The sequence below is a fragment of the Serinus canaria genome, chromosome 2 (genome assembly GCF_022539315.1).
Source record: "Serinus canaria isolate serCan28SL12 chromosome 2, serCan2020, whole genome shotgun sequence".
Lineage (NCBI taxonomy): Eukaryota > Metazoa > Chordata > Aves > Passeriformes > Fringillidae > Serinus > Serinus canaria.
The window spans coordinates 78,491,240-78,509,417 of record NC_066315.1 but is presented as its reverse complement, the minus strand read 5'-3'; the positions used below and the strand labels follow the sequence as shown (position 1 = coordinate 78,509,417).

The 18,178-nt window shown below is 35.6% G+C and overlaps 1 protein-coding gene across 2 annotated transcripts in view; it reads right to left on the bottom strand.

Annotated features, from left to right (window-relative positions):
* Positions 1 to 10,850: 10,850 nt before the first annotated feature.
* DNAH5 (dynein axonemal heavy chain 5) overlaps positions 10,851 to 18,178 on the bottom strand; it is a 114,995-nt gene continuing 107,667 nt past the window's right edge. For both annotated transcript variants that reach the window (XM_050970871.1, XM_050970872.1), the window contains exons 74-79: positions 17,746 to 17,949; positions 16,918 to 17,133; positions 15,907 to 16,119; positions 14,336 to 14,488; positions 12,362 to 12,593; positions 10,851 to 11,002 (exon numbers count right to left, since the gene is read on the bottom strand). In XM_050970871.1, the coding sequence (XP_050826828.1) occupies positions 10,851 to 11,002; positions 12,362 to 12,593; positions 14,336 to 14,488; positions 15,907 to 16,119; positions 16,918 to 17,133; positions 17,746 to 17,949 (1,170 nt within the window). The remainder of the gene's footprint in view (positions 11,003 to 12,361; positions 12,594 to 14,335; positions 14,489 to 15,906; positions 16,120 to 16,917; positions 17,134 to 17,745; positions 17,950 to 18,178) is intronic.

Here is an 18,178-nt window from a genome sequence, read left to right as displayed (position 1 = left end):
AATACCTATGCTTTCCTGCTTAGAGGCTGAATCAGATCCATAAATAAATACAGAAATAAGCCTCACTTCCCACAGACAGTTAGTTGCCTAAGTCACTTAGCAATTGCTTCCACATGGATACCAAGCATCCCATTGTCTAAAATAAAGAAAAAAGCTATTCAAGGGAGCATCATACACCAAGTATTTTAGAAACTTATATTTCATATCTGTATAAATGTATAAATGTATATTTCATATCCATATAAATGTGTATATATTGAATTGTATAAAATAATGCACCCTATGTGTGGATCGTATCAGTTACATTTTGTTGTATATCATGTAGTAGAAGCTGCTTGTTCCTCAGGAGCAAACTATGGCTAGTGTTTGAGAAGTTCCAGATAGAGCTAATTTTTGATTATAAAAAGGCTTTTCTGAGCTGTTTGGTTCCCCACTGTTTGAGAGGCAAGGCAAGCCTTTGCCAACCACTCGAAGAGAAAGCCGAAATGTTTAAAAGGCAGTAGGAAAGGAAATCAAGGTTCTGAGAAGTTGATCTATCAGCTAGGGCTTGTAAAACAATAAAATAAAGACCCACTGTTGAGCCCAGCATTTGCCAGAATGAAGCATGCCAGTGGAAGATGACATCTGAATGGCTGGCAAGCATAACTCCCTTGAGTGTGAAAGCAGATGCTATCTTCTGTGTCAGACCTAGCTGAAAGCCAGAGAAAATACATAAATTTTTTATCAATTAGTAGAATAAAGCATAAAAATACAAATTTAAAAAGGCAGAATTTCTGCATGCCTTCAGAAAAAGCAATAAAGCAGGGTAACACACAGGAAATTGAAGAGAAAGATATTGATGAGAGTCTGCAGACCTCATGTCTGAGCAGGTTGGATATTTTGAAAAGTTCACTGAGTGATCATTTTTCTCGCTTACAGCCTTTCTCTTTTAGTGCCTGAAATGCAGCACGCAGTCACTATTCCCTAGACACACAATGAGACTCTGTACATATGAAGAGAAGCTTGACAATGAGATAAAAACAGAGCTGATGGCATGGGAAGCACAACAACACTGGTTTTCTAGGTCAGGTTAACATGGACTAAACCAACCACCTAATATCTGATATAGATATTAGGTGGTTGGTATATCTGCTACATGCATGAACTTTTAACTGTTACCTGCAACTTCCTTTATGAATTCTCAGGGGAAAGAAGGCTTCTTTTTCTGGACTACTCTGCTGACACCTAGTGTGCAGAGCCTCGGTGACAACAGCTTCAGAAAAAGAGAAGTGGCATCAGAGCAGCTGTTCTTTTCATTCCACTGGCAGTAAAATGTTTTATATGGCCATGTCTGTGATTCAGCAGAATGCTGAATCATATATCAACTCGGAGAACACTGTAATAGTAATGAGAGGAAAATGTAGAAAGATGGTAAAGAGGAGAAAAGGAAAAGAAGTGTAAAGAAAAGTGGTAGGTGAAGTCTTTCCCTAACAGAATAAACACTTTTAACAAGGGCAAATAAAATTTGTCATAGTTGTGACTTTCATCTTTTGCATTCTGTGTTTAACATCATTTACTAGGATATCTCAGTGTCTGTAACTTCAAGTTAATGACTACTTTGTTGTTTGGTTTTATTATAAAACATAAACAACCAGCAACTCCTTATTATTGTCTTAAAGTTAATTGCAATATAATCCTCCATTACAATAGCATAAACGTGTCATTTTATCCTTGGATTTGTTTGGGAGAGTGGCAATTTCACAAGAGATTCTCAGCTTTACTAAAGTGGCTTAAATTGCCTGGGAAACAGGCATCAGTTAGATGAGATGGCATTTTTTTACATCAAGGAATTCTGCAACTTACAATAGACACAAAAGCAATTCAAAAATAAAAATCAAACTTCCTCTTTTCAAAAGAAATTGAAAAAATGAATGTAAGTGGTGGCCTCTGATAACAAAGGTGAATAAGATCACATTTAACTTCCCTGAAAAATGGCTCCAAGAGGTCACAGTCATTACTCCTGCATAAAAAATGTGAGAACACATACTGCCACCAACTGTCATTAAGTTGGTCTCTTGAGTGCTGCTGGTCAGGAATTTTTAGGTTTGCCTAAGAGAATTTCCTATCTGTCTTTCTGAAATGGTTTATCTAACTAAAATCTTACAAAATGCACAGGAGCTTGGATGCTTAAAAACACCTAAACAGAGAGATTTAAGCTTCTCCAAGCTTACAGTGTAACAAATTTAGGGTAATTAAACTTCACTTCAGCAATATGAAAGAAGCCACCAAAACACTGTCGAGTTCTTTGCATCAGAAGCACAACCAAGATACTAAAGATTGCATAAGCTGAAAATGACCACGAAACAAGAGAGAATATAGAATTCTGTTTGTGAAAGAAATTAGTGCCTGATTGAGTGTACTTTTCTCATAATGCTGCTCATGACAGCAACTGGGCTCCTCCTCAAAGACACTGCTCAAGCTCTTCACTGTGGTACCAAAAGTCACTGCAACTTTCCTTCCTCTTCAACCTGTTTTCTTGGCTGAGACACTTCAGTCAGGCAGAACTTAATCCTGCATTTAAATGGGAAGTTCGGTCACTTTTTTTCTTTTTCCACAGCATAATAACCAAAATTAATATTTCCAGATAGACCAGAGGATATCTCACTTGAGCATGCACTGGGATTATCATTTTAACTTTCACATTCTAGGCGCTGAATCTCTTGAGACTAAAAGCTGATTATGTCCAAAATACTTATATATCTATATTTTTCATTTTATGTAATGTAAGGTGCATGTAAGATTACAAGTTATCAGGGGAAGATAAAATTGTTCAGATGAAACATCAGGGATTTATATATTTTTGCCTTTCCATTTGATTAGGAGTAGTGTAATTAAGCATTCAGACACAGACCTTAATCAAAATCTCAGTCTTTAAACAGCTTTCTGATAACTGCAATTAGCTGTCTATAAGTGTAAGAGACATTTTATTATATAACTACATGTAAGTGTGATTAACTGAACTTTTTGATATATAGGTCAGAGACTGCCACTTGATATATTTTAACTCTGTGAGAAATTTCAGACTCAATGTATTACACAACTTAAAAACTTTACCTTAAAGTTCTTAAGTGGTTTTTTTTGCTGCTTAAGTTCAAATAAGTTCTCTGTCATCAACAAGTAAATTAAAATTTTCATCTTGTAAAAAGATTATTCTTATTACTAAAATAATGCTTTTACCCTATAATAATTTAGTATTTTTCATAACTTCTTTGATTTGGCCTGAGATACTAAAGATTATTGTTATTAGTTTATAAAAAAAGTCAATAATTTACTATATCTTTTACTAGACTTGTAGGAATTGTAATTGATATATCCAAAATTATTACTTCTACATTTATAATTTACAACAATAACTATGGAGTTTAAATAATAATCGAGGAAATAATATATTCCCAAAAAAAAAAAAAAAAGTGAGAAAAACAAATCAGGCAAGATCATTTTACCCAAAAAGTTCAGGTGCACTGCTACTTTTCTTTCTAAAGCTTTCACTCCTTAGCCTTAACCTTGTTTAGATGAACGGCAGAAACTTCTTTGTTCCCATTTCAATTGTCTTGATCCCTCCTCAGATCTCTCTTATCTCCACTTAATACAGGGAACAATTTCTTCTTGAGAAAAAGCAGGAAGGTAGTTTTAATCATCTGTCTCATTGCCATAGCTTGGCTTGTGAATCCATCAGGTACAAGATACAGTAGCTGCAGCAAAGCACTGAGCTGCTAAAAATTAAAACATTTGTAGTGTTTTGATGCTTTTAACTGTCAGAGCCTTTTACAAATACCACCAATATAATCCTTGGAACATACCTGATTTCCATCTCTCCAATGCACTGATACAAGGAGAAGGAAAGAACCTGATGTGACTTCATTTGCTGACACCATCCAAATTCCAGACTGGACCAATTCCTGAACACAAACTGTCAGGTACTGCTGCTTTCAGTCATGGGCAATGTGAAACTAACACACAATCAAGCTGTTAGGACAATTTGGAATGGTAACAGAATTCTCAAAGCTTTGGTTCAGTAATTGGAACCACAGTAAGTGTACTCCTGAAATTTTCATATCTGGTGTGAGAAAAATACAATATAGATTATACATGTCTAACTTCCCACACCTGCATAACATATTGCAAGTCTCAGTAACTGTCTTGTAGTTCAATACCCAGGTGGCATTACAGACAAATTTTATATCAAATTTAATTTTATATCAAAGGAAGTCATTTAAACAATTACCAGTCTTCATTACAGTGCAACCAACCAACAGCACATTAACCAGACTAAAGAGGCAGGCACAGGACCTCTTTACAGACACTTTATACATACAAAAAATTCACTTTTTTAAATTCACTTGAATAAATGCTTCTGGTAAAAGCACAACAGTATGAAACAGGGAATAGGAAAACCAGTTGTCCTATTGTACTTATAACACCTGCTCCTATAACATATGCATTGTTAAGAACCAGATATATGCCAACCGTTGTAAAAGAAATCTGTCATAATATCAACAGCAATACTTGGCAGACCCCAGCTGAAGGTCACTACTATAATAAAGAGACTGGAGTGTCTCTCCCAACAAGATACACCTGAGAGAGTAAGACTGTTCAGCCTGGAGAAGAGAATGCTCAAGGGGAACCTTATTAAAGTATGTAAGTACATGAAGGGATGATGTAAAGAGCACAGAGCCAAGTTCTTTTCAGTGGCACCCAGTGACAGGACAAGAAGCAAAGAGCACAAACTGAAACACAGGAGGTACTGCGTGAAGACCATTTTCACTAAGAGGATGACTCATTTTCACTAAGAGGATGACTGAGCACTGGCAGAGATTGTCCAGAGCAGCTGTGGAGTTTCCACCCTTTGAGAAATTAAAAATCTACCAGGACACAAACCTAGGCAGCCAGCTCTAGGAGACCGTGCTTGAGCAGGGGATTGAACAAAATGACCTCCAGAGCTCCCTGCCAACCTCAAGAATTCTGTGATACCACAACGTCCCTTACAAGTAATAAACTGACAGAGCATTTTCCTTAAACTTATTTTAATAAGTAGACAATTCAGTAAAATATTGAAGTGATTCTGATCCATCCCAGCTTTCACACATGGTCCTCCCTCTTCTCTTTTGCCCCAGGTTTTTCCTTCTTTTCAAAGTCAAGGACTCATTCGACACAGTGCAAAAGAATTTCCTATTAGTGAAGTAACATTCTGAGATCTCTGTATAAAACTTGGTTCACCAAACACATGGGTTGGATATTTACAGAGCCTGGCTTCCCATCTGACCAGTTTAGTGAAATGAAGACCAGAAACTACTGCTCATCCAGCAAATACAGCTAGCTCCAGTAGCATTATTATTGCCTCTTAAATTTTTAAAAGGACAAAACAAGAAGAGATTCACTGAAATCTGCCTAAAAACAAAGCTCAATTCAGTATTAAATTTCTCACTTAGTATGATGGGATCAAGTAGAACTTTTATTGTGCTGACATGACACAGTCTAACACTAATACAAATTGATCAGATTTTTGTGATCCAAAGATCACCAATCAGCATGTCTCTTCATAAGGATTTCACTCCCATTATGTTCTGACATACTTCGCCCCATTGTGAAATGTCTTCTATTTTGCATAGATCATGTGTTTCTTAATTGGTTTCTTCTTTTATTCAAGTAACAAACTCATTGTTTGTCAAACATAACTCACCTGAAACAACTTTGAAAGAATAAAGAACAGTTTTATTTGAGAAGTAAGGATTACTATGTAGAAGTTGGAGACCAAATTGCAAAAACGAAATCATACTGCAAGCATTTTTGAGATTTATTACACAACAATGCAGTGTCAAGAAAAATGCAAAGCAACTTATTTCATGCATAAAATGAAGTAAATATTTTGTCTTGGAAGGCACCGTCATTCGAGCTTTGGCTGCAATAATTATTATTTTGACTCATCTGCACATTTTACACAAAGTATTTTAAATGAAACGATACTGATCTATGCAAGTAATAAAATTATAGAATGGCGGGGGTTGGAAAGGACTTTTAAAGGTCATTTAGTCCAACCTCTCTGCAGTATTAAACTAGATGAAGTTGCCCAGAGCCCCATCCAATCCAGCCTTGAATGTTTACAGGGATGAGGCATCTATCACCTACCTGAGCAATCTGCTTTAGCGTTTCACACTTTTATTATAAAAATATTTCTTCCTTGTATCTAGTCTAAGTCTACTCTCTCCTAGTTTAAAACCATTATTCCTTGTCTCACTACAACAAGCCCTACTAATGTTTTTCCCCATCTTTCTTATAAGCCCATTTTAAGTACTGAAAGTTAACACAAAGGAATTGATTTGTGAAAATGATGGCCTGCGGAAAGGACTTTTATTGAGCACATCTTACTTCACAAAGCATTTCTTCTAAGTGTGCACACGCTCTTGTCACAATCTTCTACAGTGTTTATGAGCTTTATAATCAGTTAGAATTTCCTTTCCAAGTATATATTAATCAGATTAGAAAATATACTGAAAGATAAGATGAACTACTCACAGTGCCCTTCCCAAACTAAGCTACTACTATTTTGCTGGGAAAACAAATTCAGCTTAAAGAGAGGAGAGCATAATGTGGTATTTAGTATAGTAAGTTAAATAGGTCAGTTAAGAAGAGATTCCAGGTTACATTTTTCTGCAAAAATTACACCTTTTATACTCAAGAAATGGGAGGTGGTGGGGGAGACACATTGCAGGAGGAGCTATATATATTGGCTGCCATTCTTGTACTTTAACAGGGAAACTGAAAACTTTGTTATTTGCAGGCAACTCATGTAAAAAAAGTGTCTTAACAAGTTACTCTGCCTTCTGTTCAATCGCGTTAACCTCTTTTCACAGACGGTTCACAGAGTTTCCTAACTCTTCTTTTTCTGTGTGTAGATTTTCTTGTTCTAAGATAACACCTTTGGAGAAAAAACCCATGTTTTTACATCAGCAAACATCTGTTGTTTTTCTTACCAAAATAGGATAGCTCATACCCTCTGACAGCAAAAGCTAAAATAACTTCTTCCATTCTCCAAGCAATTGCAATGCAAATAACTCTACTAAAAAGCTAAAGGCCAGTATACATTTTAAATACCATCTCTATCTAAAGAATATTTTAACTATGCCTTTCTTCCCTCTTTTTCTTCTGCCAACTTATCCCGTGTTGATTCAATCCTCTTTGTTTTGGATATTTGTTTAAAAGATTGAATGTGCAAGCAAATACCAATAAATTTCTAATTTTATGTGTAGACTTCAAGGGCAAAGTGAGATTGATATCATATTTGGTTTTTTAGTTTTAAAAGCTCAGATTTTAATTAGATTTTCCTGTATTAAGATACAGACTCATAATATATGATCACTTACACTGGATGTTTTAATTTTATTATAAGAACAAAAGCTGTAGAGTAGCATAGCCCTTGGAAAAGCTGCATAGTGCAAATTAAATGCCAGAAGCTCCAGTAAATGGTACATCTTGGGATCCACAAACACTTGAAGAATACCTACAGTGTTGGTTTTCTAAGTGTTGTCTTCCAAAAGCCTTTAGATATTTGTATATGCCTATAATATCTGTGTAATATGAATGTGAAAGCTAAAAATTAAAATGTGGTAATATTAATACAAGTCAAGCTTTATTTCAGAATTCATCAGGAAACCACTTAGTACATCCAGCTCTGGTACTTAAAATAGGATAACTGTCCAAGCAAGGAATGAAGAAAAGAAACCCACATAATAAGGAAACACTGGATTTTCTCCAATTTTGATTTAAATATGAAAATAATTTAATGAAGTATATTTCAGAGTAAGATGCAGTTTCTTATTAAGCCAATTTTGTACATATAACACAGCAATGTACTTCTGATAAAAAAAATCCTTTTCAGTGATGACAGCCACACTTACTGCTAGTTTGGAATTGCATTGCCTACTGTGTTTGAAACTTGAATTTTTCTTTTTCTTTATAACATCAAAAGTGCAACAAACAGCTGTGAGAAAAGTGACCTAGGAGCTAAGAGAAATGAGTGTAGGCATAGAGTTTAAATAAAAAACCTTTTCTGAAGAGAAGCTCCTATAGTAGTACTATACCCTACACAGCACAGTACATATTTGAAAGATTAAGTTGCTTATTTTAAATACTCTAAAATTTATTAGTGATTTCAAAGCTCTGTGATGAAATTCTATCTGCAGCTGGTTCAGAACATTGTTTTACTAATAATTTACAAGAGAAAATTGCATACTGTTTGGTTTTAAATATTCTCCAAAATACACGTATTTATCATGCCCAATAGCAGAAATTCATATAGGGAATACCTTCTGTAATCCTGAACTCCTCCAGACCCTTAAATTTATAGTCCTGCATGCTTAATAGCAGCATAATTAAAGTCTGTGAGTGGTATTTCTTGACTAATCTGTTCAGTACCAATAGCAGAGCCAAAGAGTCCTAGACATCCAATTCTACAATACACAAGGTTTGGTTATTTTATTGATATTCCTTTCCACTGAAGGATTTAATTACCCATTTCTACTATGAAGATGAACAAGAAACAGCTAATTTTTCCCCCTGTTTAAGGCATATGTCAGGGCACAGTAAAGGCAGGCTGCTTGGACTGGACAGTGGAGCTGGAAGCCAAGAGCCACAGGAGGGTGAGCAGGGCAAAGCTCTCTCTGACAAGGACACAGTCCCATGGCACCTGAACAAGAAAGAGAGCAACCAGGGCCAGCTAATGTATCAATGATTGCCAGATGGGGCTCTAATAACAGGGCAGATCTGAGGTCAAGCCAGAAAGATGGGTCAGCAAAGCAGGGCCTGAAGAGATGATGATAACCAGACAGTGCTGCACAGAACAAGGCAGGCGTGATTTGAGCTGCACCAAGTGTTGTCCCAGCCCAGGCAGTAGACCTCTGGGAGAGCAGGGAATGCACTCTGGCCCTTGACATAATACTACATTTCAATTGCTCATTGAACTTTCCCCTGCTTCATTTTTCCATCCCTCATGGTGATTTTGCAGACACCAAAAGAGACTATGCCAAACCTTTTACAAAAAGATAGCTAAAACAACAGAAATAACAGGCCAGTATCAATTGTTTCACTGACCTAACAGCCTTTGGAATAACTAGAATCACCAGAGTGGGAACTATTCCTTGCCTTACTATTCCCGTAGAAAATCACACTCCAAAAAAAAAAACGTGCACAGTCCCCTCACTGAATTACTATTGGGTTTGATGAATCCATTGTATCTTCAGCAATGATAGTACAAAAAAATGCCCATTTGAAAAGTGGTATTTGAAGTGCATATGGCTTGTAAATTCTTAGTATGAATGACTTACACAAGGATGAAATATATTCATCTTCTTCAGAGAGGAAGGTCTTGGTGAAAGACAGGAGTCCATGACAACTCTGAACTCCAGTGAATACCTGGATATCTCCTGGAAATTGGAACATGGTGCTTCGAGGTTCAATAAAGAACATTTCAACCCTTCTAACTTAATTTATTGCCATGCCTAAATTAAAAGTATTTCCTAAAAATTATTTTCACATATTTCATTTGTATCATTGAGAGTTATTTAAAAGAAAAAAAAATACAAATTCCAACAGGGAAGGACCTCTACAATCAGAATTTGTTTGACAGAATCATATTCCACCTAAGTTTTATAAGTGATTTGACTGTGGAAATGAATGTTGAAGTCTTCTGTACTGATTTGACATAAAATTGAAAACAGTTTCTCCACTGTAGCCTTTATGAATGACAGATGCAGCAGGAATACTCATTGTCTCTGCTTCCTCTTCTGAACAAGCAAACTTTGGGAATGGTTAGAGGGCCACTAAGACAGATGACCTCCTGAACTCAGCAACAAAAATACTTTTTTTTTTTTTTTTTTGATGACTAAATAAGTGTGCTTGAAGTGTGAGGCCCATAGTGTCCAATGAAATGGAGCTGATAATATTTCTCTTTTAAGATTAATTCCTCCATGAAAGGTTTTCTATGTGACACATCAAAAAAGCTGCAGCACATAAGCAAAAAAAGGGGGATTTAAAAGAAAGAGGAAGAAGGGGAAGGGGAAGGAGAGACCCCCATCCGCTAATAACTCTGATGACAACAGACTCAACTCTCATATAGTTGCACACAAAGTATCCATTCATTCTTATGTATTGCTTCTTAACCATTATATATTTATAAGTCCTGAGCCAGATAGTAAGGAATTTTGGCAGCTGTCAGATGCTTGTTTTCCTATGCAGCACAATGAATTTGTTGTCCAAGTAGTGAAAAAAGCATGATATTTTTTCAGCCTTACCTTCTTCATTTAGACAGCAAGCAAACTATCAACTAGGAAATAAATCTTGGAACATAATCTTGAGGAATTTTAACTAATTTGAATGAGCTTAGTTTTCTATAGATACACACACACACAAATGCCCACACACATATTAAAAAAAAACCCACTAGCTTTGCATTTAGCCTCTTGAATGTAAGTCCTGACATAAGAATATTTACTTATTTATTACCAAAATGTAACAATGTTCAAATCAATTAATCTTTATTCAAGGTAAAATTAAGCACACAAGAGGAGTGCTTATGCACAGTGATAAGTGATAACTGATTGGAGCACTAAATATTTGTCATGATTTTTCAAAGACACCAAAGTTAATGTCACTATAAGATGTAGCATTGATAACCATAACCATAATGGAGTCCATGATTTAGAAATAATATTTTTTGAAGTGTTCCACTGTGTATCTAACTACACAATAATGTTTGCATTTGCATTTGAAATCAGAAAAGAACTCCTGGAAACCTTTTTTCCTTTTTTTTTTTAGCATTACTTGACGTCACACAGAAGTGCTACTCCACGCAGTACCCAGTGCTCTGGAGGCTGGCGGGTTTTAAGATCCATAGCAGCAATGTAATTAAGGTCTGTTCGACTGCTCTTTTTGTAGACTGGACATGAATACAGACGTGGATCTTTTGCAGCTGAACAGACAGAAGAGACATAAAGAGCAATTAAACTAAGTTGAAAAAACGGGACCCTAAGGGAATGATCATAAGGCAAATGAAAAACTGAATCTGAGTTCAATAGTACTCTGCTCTCTATTTGCTATTGCCAGCTGAAGAGCATACATGGTTTAAAATGTCTTTAGGTTTAACATGAGCACCTAGGAACTGATACAAACCAATAAATAAAAAAGGACACTCTAGAGTTATTAGTGTTCTTATTGGTTCAATCTGCCCACTGAACATTACTTCTTATCAATGTATTATGCCAAAATAAAATTTCCCTACTTTTGACCTGGTAACTTTCAAACTTGGTTTGAAACGCATTTAGTATTTGAGAGTACAAGTCATCAACTATTTCATTGCAGAATTAGAACAGTAGTCTAATCATGCTCAGTACTTCAGTATTCATTATTTAGTATCTTAGCTGCTGATCATGCCTTTTATAAAACATTAGCCATGCAAAATAGCATGTTAGCAAGATTTGCTTTTAGAGGTGGAATGCTTTTCAACAAAGTTTTCCAATTTTATGTTCTTCAATGGATTATTCTATTCTGTTTTATAACCCTATTCAATGGCATGTCCTATTCTATATGCAAAACCCCATCACATTAAGACAAATCACACATTTTCACAGCACTCTCCTTAAGCCCCATAAGTTTTCTTTCCATTACTTCATTCCTTTACTGCCTCAAAAACAAAACATCTCCTGTGACCTCACTCCACCTCTTGCTTGCTTCCATGAGCTCAAAATCAGACCAGGGAAAAAAAAAATTATAAATATACACATTATATATATGTATGCATATATATAAACATATATCTATAAACACAATATGTATATGTATATATAGATGTGTGTGTGTATATAATCCATGAGTATCTTGTATTCTTGTATATACACACATCCATATATATATATATATATACATATAGCATTTATTTTTGCATGAGTGAAAGAGACTATTTAGATTTAGGTTATGGGGGCTACAGAGATCACAAAGTTTAAGTATAAGAAAAATGGCATTTTAAGTCTGGGACACATATTGTCACAATGTACAGTTTACCTGTTATAAAGTTCTTAACACTGTTAAGACCACATATAGAGACCTATCTAAATATTAGGAAAAGTGCCTATTATCAATTATGAAGCAAGTCTGAAACACATTTTCAATGGAAGCCTAGGAAGCCTTGCCCATTGAGAGAGATTTCCTATGCATACAACGATTAACAACAGCCTCAAGAAATCCCTACAAGCCCAAAAGATTTCAATGCAGTTAAATAAAATACTACGTTGAATTCAATGGAAATAACATCCTTTACAATACTGTTACTTACTGTTATTCTCTGCATATATCCTTAAAACTGGCATCAGCTCGAAGAGCACCTTAGCCTTGGATTCTGTCAGTCTCATGTTTCTTCTGTCCCAACCAGCTCCTTCTAAATACAGCCCATACACGTAGACACCTTCTGAAGGAGGGCTTGTGATATCATCCTTCATCCATTTAGTGACTTCATTGCACAGCACTACACTGTCAAGAGCCCATCCTTTGTTAGCTCTCGTTATTTCCTGCCCAAACCAGACAAAAGTTAGGTGGTTACATTTTCACATAAGCTCAGAACCCTTTTTCACAGCAGTTATTAGAAATAAATTTTTATGGTCATAAAATATCCTCTTCAGTACAAAAAAACCCACCAATCCTTTATGATATCCATGTTCACAAAAGTCTGACTATTCTCTAAGGGAATGATGGCATGGCACTACAAGAAAGCTTTCAGTACTTTTTCCACTATATTTGATTTTAATTTTTTTCTATTATATAAAGTATCTAACAACCAAACCAAGTAACATAACCACTGAATGCCAATGGTAGCCAGCTCTTGTGAACACAAAAGCTTCACATATTTGATGAGATGAGAAAACATTACCTGCATGTGGTAAGTGAAACATATTTTCGGGGTTACCTTCCTTTTTCTGCACCTCTACTCTTCAGTAACTGTATTCTTAATGAGTAAGAACTCACTCAGCTATAAAGCTATGTAAAGAGACTGCAAAAAAACCTGTCAGTTAATGCAGTGGACAACACTCAACTCTCAGTTGCCCAGTTCTTTACTATGCCATGCAAATAAGTTGTGGCAAACCCAAGTTTTATCCTGGTCTTCCAATGGCTTCAAAAATCTTTCTTTGAAGAAATTGGAATCAATGCTTGCTCCGTACTGCAGTTACATGGATGATCTAAAAGAACTCAAGATTTATAGCTCAGAGATCATTAAGGGTCTTGCTCTTTCTCATTTCTATTTGTTTTACCACACATCAAAGCCCAGAATCTCACTTTGGTATTTACTTGGCATATTAGGTTGTTACATACCCACAGCTCCTTTTTATGGAACCAGAAAATTCTGTAGTTTCCAACTGTTTTGGATCTTGTTAGTAAACCTTTTCCACAAGCTTGGATGCAAAAGATAGTCCCAGTTTAGGACTGTTCACTCAAAAGAAATATTTTGTTACGTAATTCCAAGGCTACATGCCTGAAATTTTAGAATCCACTACCCAGACCTCAGAGTAAGAGGGGATATTTTTCCTACATCAAAAATCTTCATTCTCTTCTCCAAAAGTTTGGGCTTTTATTTTCCTGAGGTCCCATTGTATTTTCACCTGAGTATTCCTTTATAATTTTACACATTCCAGACGCTTACTGTCTCCAATATGTCCCTTTGTGATGATCAACACAGGCATTTATTATTTCTTTTTAAAGTAAAAAAGTTGCTGAGCAGCCAACACAATCACCAAGTCAACATACATACATTAGCAAACACATCAAATATCATACTTCTATGCATTAATAAAGGATAGTCTTTCCCACTTCCTGAAGAAAGACTTAATCAGCTGCTGAACAGCAGCAGTGAAACATAAGGCTAATTCTGAAGAGCTTTTCAGCCCAGTCTGCAGTCAGGTAAGTACTGAACACAGAACAAAAGAGAGGGGGAAAAATGCAAATTCATGGGCTTAATGGCCATTCTCAGAGATATTGCAATGGAAACATGAGACTTAATATTTTTCTAGTCTACCTTAATAATGTTGTGGGGTAGCCTCTACTTATTTGGGCCTTGGTCAACACAGGAAACATAATTTAGCACATTAGTGGTTGTTATACTAAAAAAGTATGTGTGAAGGAAGAGCAGTTCACTCAGGAAATGTTAGACAGTCACACATCTTCCTTTGTTTTTAAACTCATCCTTCATCAGACAATACACTTTATTTTTTAAAGTACGTGAAAAAATAAGCAGAGGAAGACTTCAAAAACAATTTACCTGTCTCACTGCAGTTAAAAATCCTTGAGGATTAAAAAACCCTGTCATCCAGAAACAGTTGGGTCGACTTTCAAAAATCCACTTGTAAAACTGGTGGTTTCTTTCTAGAAGCTCAGTAAACCAGAAACCAAGTGTACTGGAAGGCCAAGATGCCTAAAAACAGTAAACATGTTTTAAAATAGCTGTCAAGAAAAGCTACATTCTCCCATAGTAATAAACAATATAATATTAGCAAAGCATATATGAAGACCATCTATCATATCTTAACTTTAATCTGATGCTTAAACTTTGCATCCCACTGAAATCTGAAGGAAATTCTTTCTCTGTTTAAATTCATGTCTGCTACTGGATTTACATCTTTAATACTCTCTGTGGAATAGTCCATTTTATGACATTTTTGCAAGGTTAGACAGATGTATAAGCTAAAAATAAAAATTGCATACATGTCTTTACAATTCTAAGGTCAATATATCAAGCCAACGTGATTTGTGTAAGACTATTCTGCATTTTTATTCTTTTGAATAAAACCTAAGGAAAACTGAAGTTGGACTATGGGGAGATATAGCTGTGTTGTGAAGCATCTGGTTTACATCTAGGTTTTCTACCATGAAAACACTTTGTCAGTTGAAATAAAACAAGCAAACAACAACAACAAAAACCCCAACTTTTTCTTTAAAAAAAAATTAACATTTTTCTTTCCTGCAGTTGTTGTTAACAGGTCTAATTATCCCTGAAAACAATTTCTATGGGGGGAGGCTGAGAGCTGGGATTGTTTAGCTTGGAGAAGAGAAGGCTTAAAGGAGGCTTAAATATGTTTATATCTCATGTGGAGGACAGAAGAAGATGGAGCCTGATCCTTTTCAGCAATTGGAGAGAAGGCAATGGGAACAAGATGAAATGTCAGAAATTGGGTTTCAACTTAAGGAGTTTTTTGTTTGTTTGGCTGGTGGTTGGTTGATTGGTTGGTTTTTACTGGGAAGGTGATCAAACAGTAAAATGGGTTGCCCCTCCCTGATTCTGAAGACTCCTGGGAACTCTGATTTAACTGAGCCTGCTTTAGAAAGCGTGATTAAACTACACAGTCTCCATAGGTCCTTTCCAGCCTCTTCTATTCTGTAATTATGTGGCTATTACTCCAACTCCAAGTGCACTGATTTTGTCCAAGATGGACAGGCCACCTTTACTTAACCCAGAAAAGGATGCCCAATAATTATATATGTCCAATAAATTATACCATCTTAGTCACTAATGTGGGTGGTAATTTTTAAAATCCATCATCACATTTTAAATTTCTTTCCTCTCTCTGGGTTTTCATACTGCCAATATGTAACAGGTTCTTAAAATGGCACATATCTGCATCCTTCACATTCATTTCAATTTTCATAAATGAAAGAAGGCTTGTTTTGGGTATGTTTATTTTAGCACAAAATCTATTCCAGCAGTTGCACAGATCTTGTTAACACTTCTGAAACATAGTTTGAATAAAAATGTTTACTCTAAGTCTAGCAGTTTAATCTAGTCTTCAGAAATAGCTTTTTTATTTCTTTCCAGAACAAGTGCTGTACGCCTACCTTTTTCCAGCTAGCAGGAATCCTTCCATCATACATGCAGTCTAAAGCATCCCTCAGATTTTCACTCATAACTATTGTCCCTTCAATGGCAAGTTTTAGATCAGTCAGAGTGCTTCTCACTAAAGAAATAACTCTCTGCATTTGTTCAATCTCCTGTCGCAAAAATATGTGCATAGGCTGAAAAGGTCCCATGTTCTTTAGTTTTTCTTTTACCTGTTGGTAGAAAGCCAAAGATCCTTCAATAGAAGTGAAAAAAACAAAATTGGATTTATGTCAATATTAGGCCCCAGTATGATCTTTGAGACGTAACATAATTTATTTATGAGCTTAAATGGTCAGTTTGGCACCTCTCTTGAATTATCTACAAGAGAGAAACATTTGTTCCAAGAGAAATCTGTGATGCTAAGACTGGCTATGTTTTCAGTCCAAGTCATGATTTAGTCTTTGAGCTAATGCCACTTAAAGAGCTTGTAGGCTGACTACCTTAGTTCAAAGAATTCAGCTTTAGTTCCAACAAGCAGTTCCAAGGTTCTTCTTGAACAAACCAATCAAGTAATTGCCCCAGCTACTTTGCTTCAACATAGCAGCAATGCCTGGGAACTATCACAATTCCAGGCAGTCGTGTATTCTAACTAAACTCACTGATACATCTTTAATCAAAAGTGTTAAATTAGCAAATAAACAGCTGCATGAACATAACTAGAAATTTTATTATTAAAAATATTAAAAGCTGATGATCATACCTCCCTCATAGTGAAAATGACAACTTCAGCATTAACAGGTTTAATATTTCTAAAAAAGATCTTACAAAAGCACTTCAGCACAGACTTCATTATGAAGATTAATAGCTTGGCCACACTTCTTTAAAAAACAAAGTATCTCCTGCATGAATTATTTCAAACAGGCTTTTAGAAAAGTTTTTGGGGTTTTGGGTTTGTTTTGTTGGTTTTTTTTTTAATCCACAAAAGGCAAGATGGAGCAAATGTTTTTGCCAGAATGTCATTAACTCACTTCAAATGGTACATAGTCAGCAGGAAGTTTTTCCAGCATATCATCAGCCAGTCTGGCTACAACTGCCTCTCGAGTTTCACCTCCTCCACCAGAGCTATCTTTAGGCTGAATACTGAGGATGGTGTCCAATACATCTCTGGAAACTTTACTTTGGTAGGTGATATCTGCATTGGGGTGCAAACCAAACACCTCTGGTGTGTCATAAGCAGGAAGGCTCTATATAATAAAATATAAAAAAAAGTTCAACTGGAGATTTAGAAACTAATCATTAAAAAAAAAAATCCCCCCTGAAAAAATCCCTCTCCAAAAAAAAAACAAAAACAAAAACAAACAAACAAAAAAACCCCAACACACAACCAAACCAAATAAAAAACAGTATTAAGTAACAAGCTAGGTTTAAGTAACAAGCTAGGTTTCTCCAAATAGTCTTAAGCCAAATAACTTGCTGTGGTCTGTTTGTCATGCCACAGTCCAAATCACACCAAACAAATGGTGTTTTAACAACTATACACTATTTTAATAAAAAAAAATTCACTTTCATATATCTAGACCTTTTATTTCAAAGAGGTTATACCCAATGTCTGGACTTCATTTGTGCCTTTAGGTATGTCCCTCAAGAAAATCACATGAAGAAGAAAATATATATTACTGTCATGAAGATTATAACATAGATAACAATAATTAGTAGTCAATAATAGATGTGCAAACTGCTAGAAATCATTTTAAAAATCTGTGAATGAAAGACAAAATACAGGTACTCAGAAAAAAGAGAAAAATTCTAGGGAATCGGGAACTTGAGAAACAAGTGATTAGCTGTCATTTACCAACCTGTATGTACTGAAGGTATTGATCCACCGCAGTGCATTTTGGTATGCTGTATCCTTTGTAGAAGCTGAATTCCTGACTGAATGTGTTTTCACTGAACCAAATCTTTACAAAGGTGTTCATGAGTCTTTTGTCAAAGTCATCTGTCACACGACCACCATACTGGATCTCACCTATCATGTAACAAACAGTACTCCAAGAAATCCCCTAAAACCAAGCAGAAAGCACTGACTTCAGCTAATTCCCTTCTTATTTACTTAGACCTGCCTTAGTAAAAACAGCTGATGTACCATGTCTGTCCCATTTGGAAGAAAGTTACTTTCCTATTACTCTTTTTTTCATTATAGTCTTGCATTCCCAGAACACCTGCAAGGATTTCTCAAAATAGAATTCACCGACAAATTCAAGAGCATTTTGAAGATAGCAAGAAGGTTAC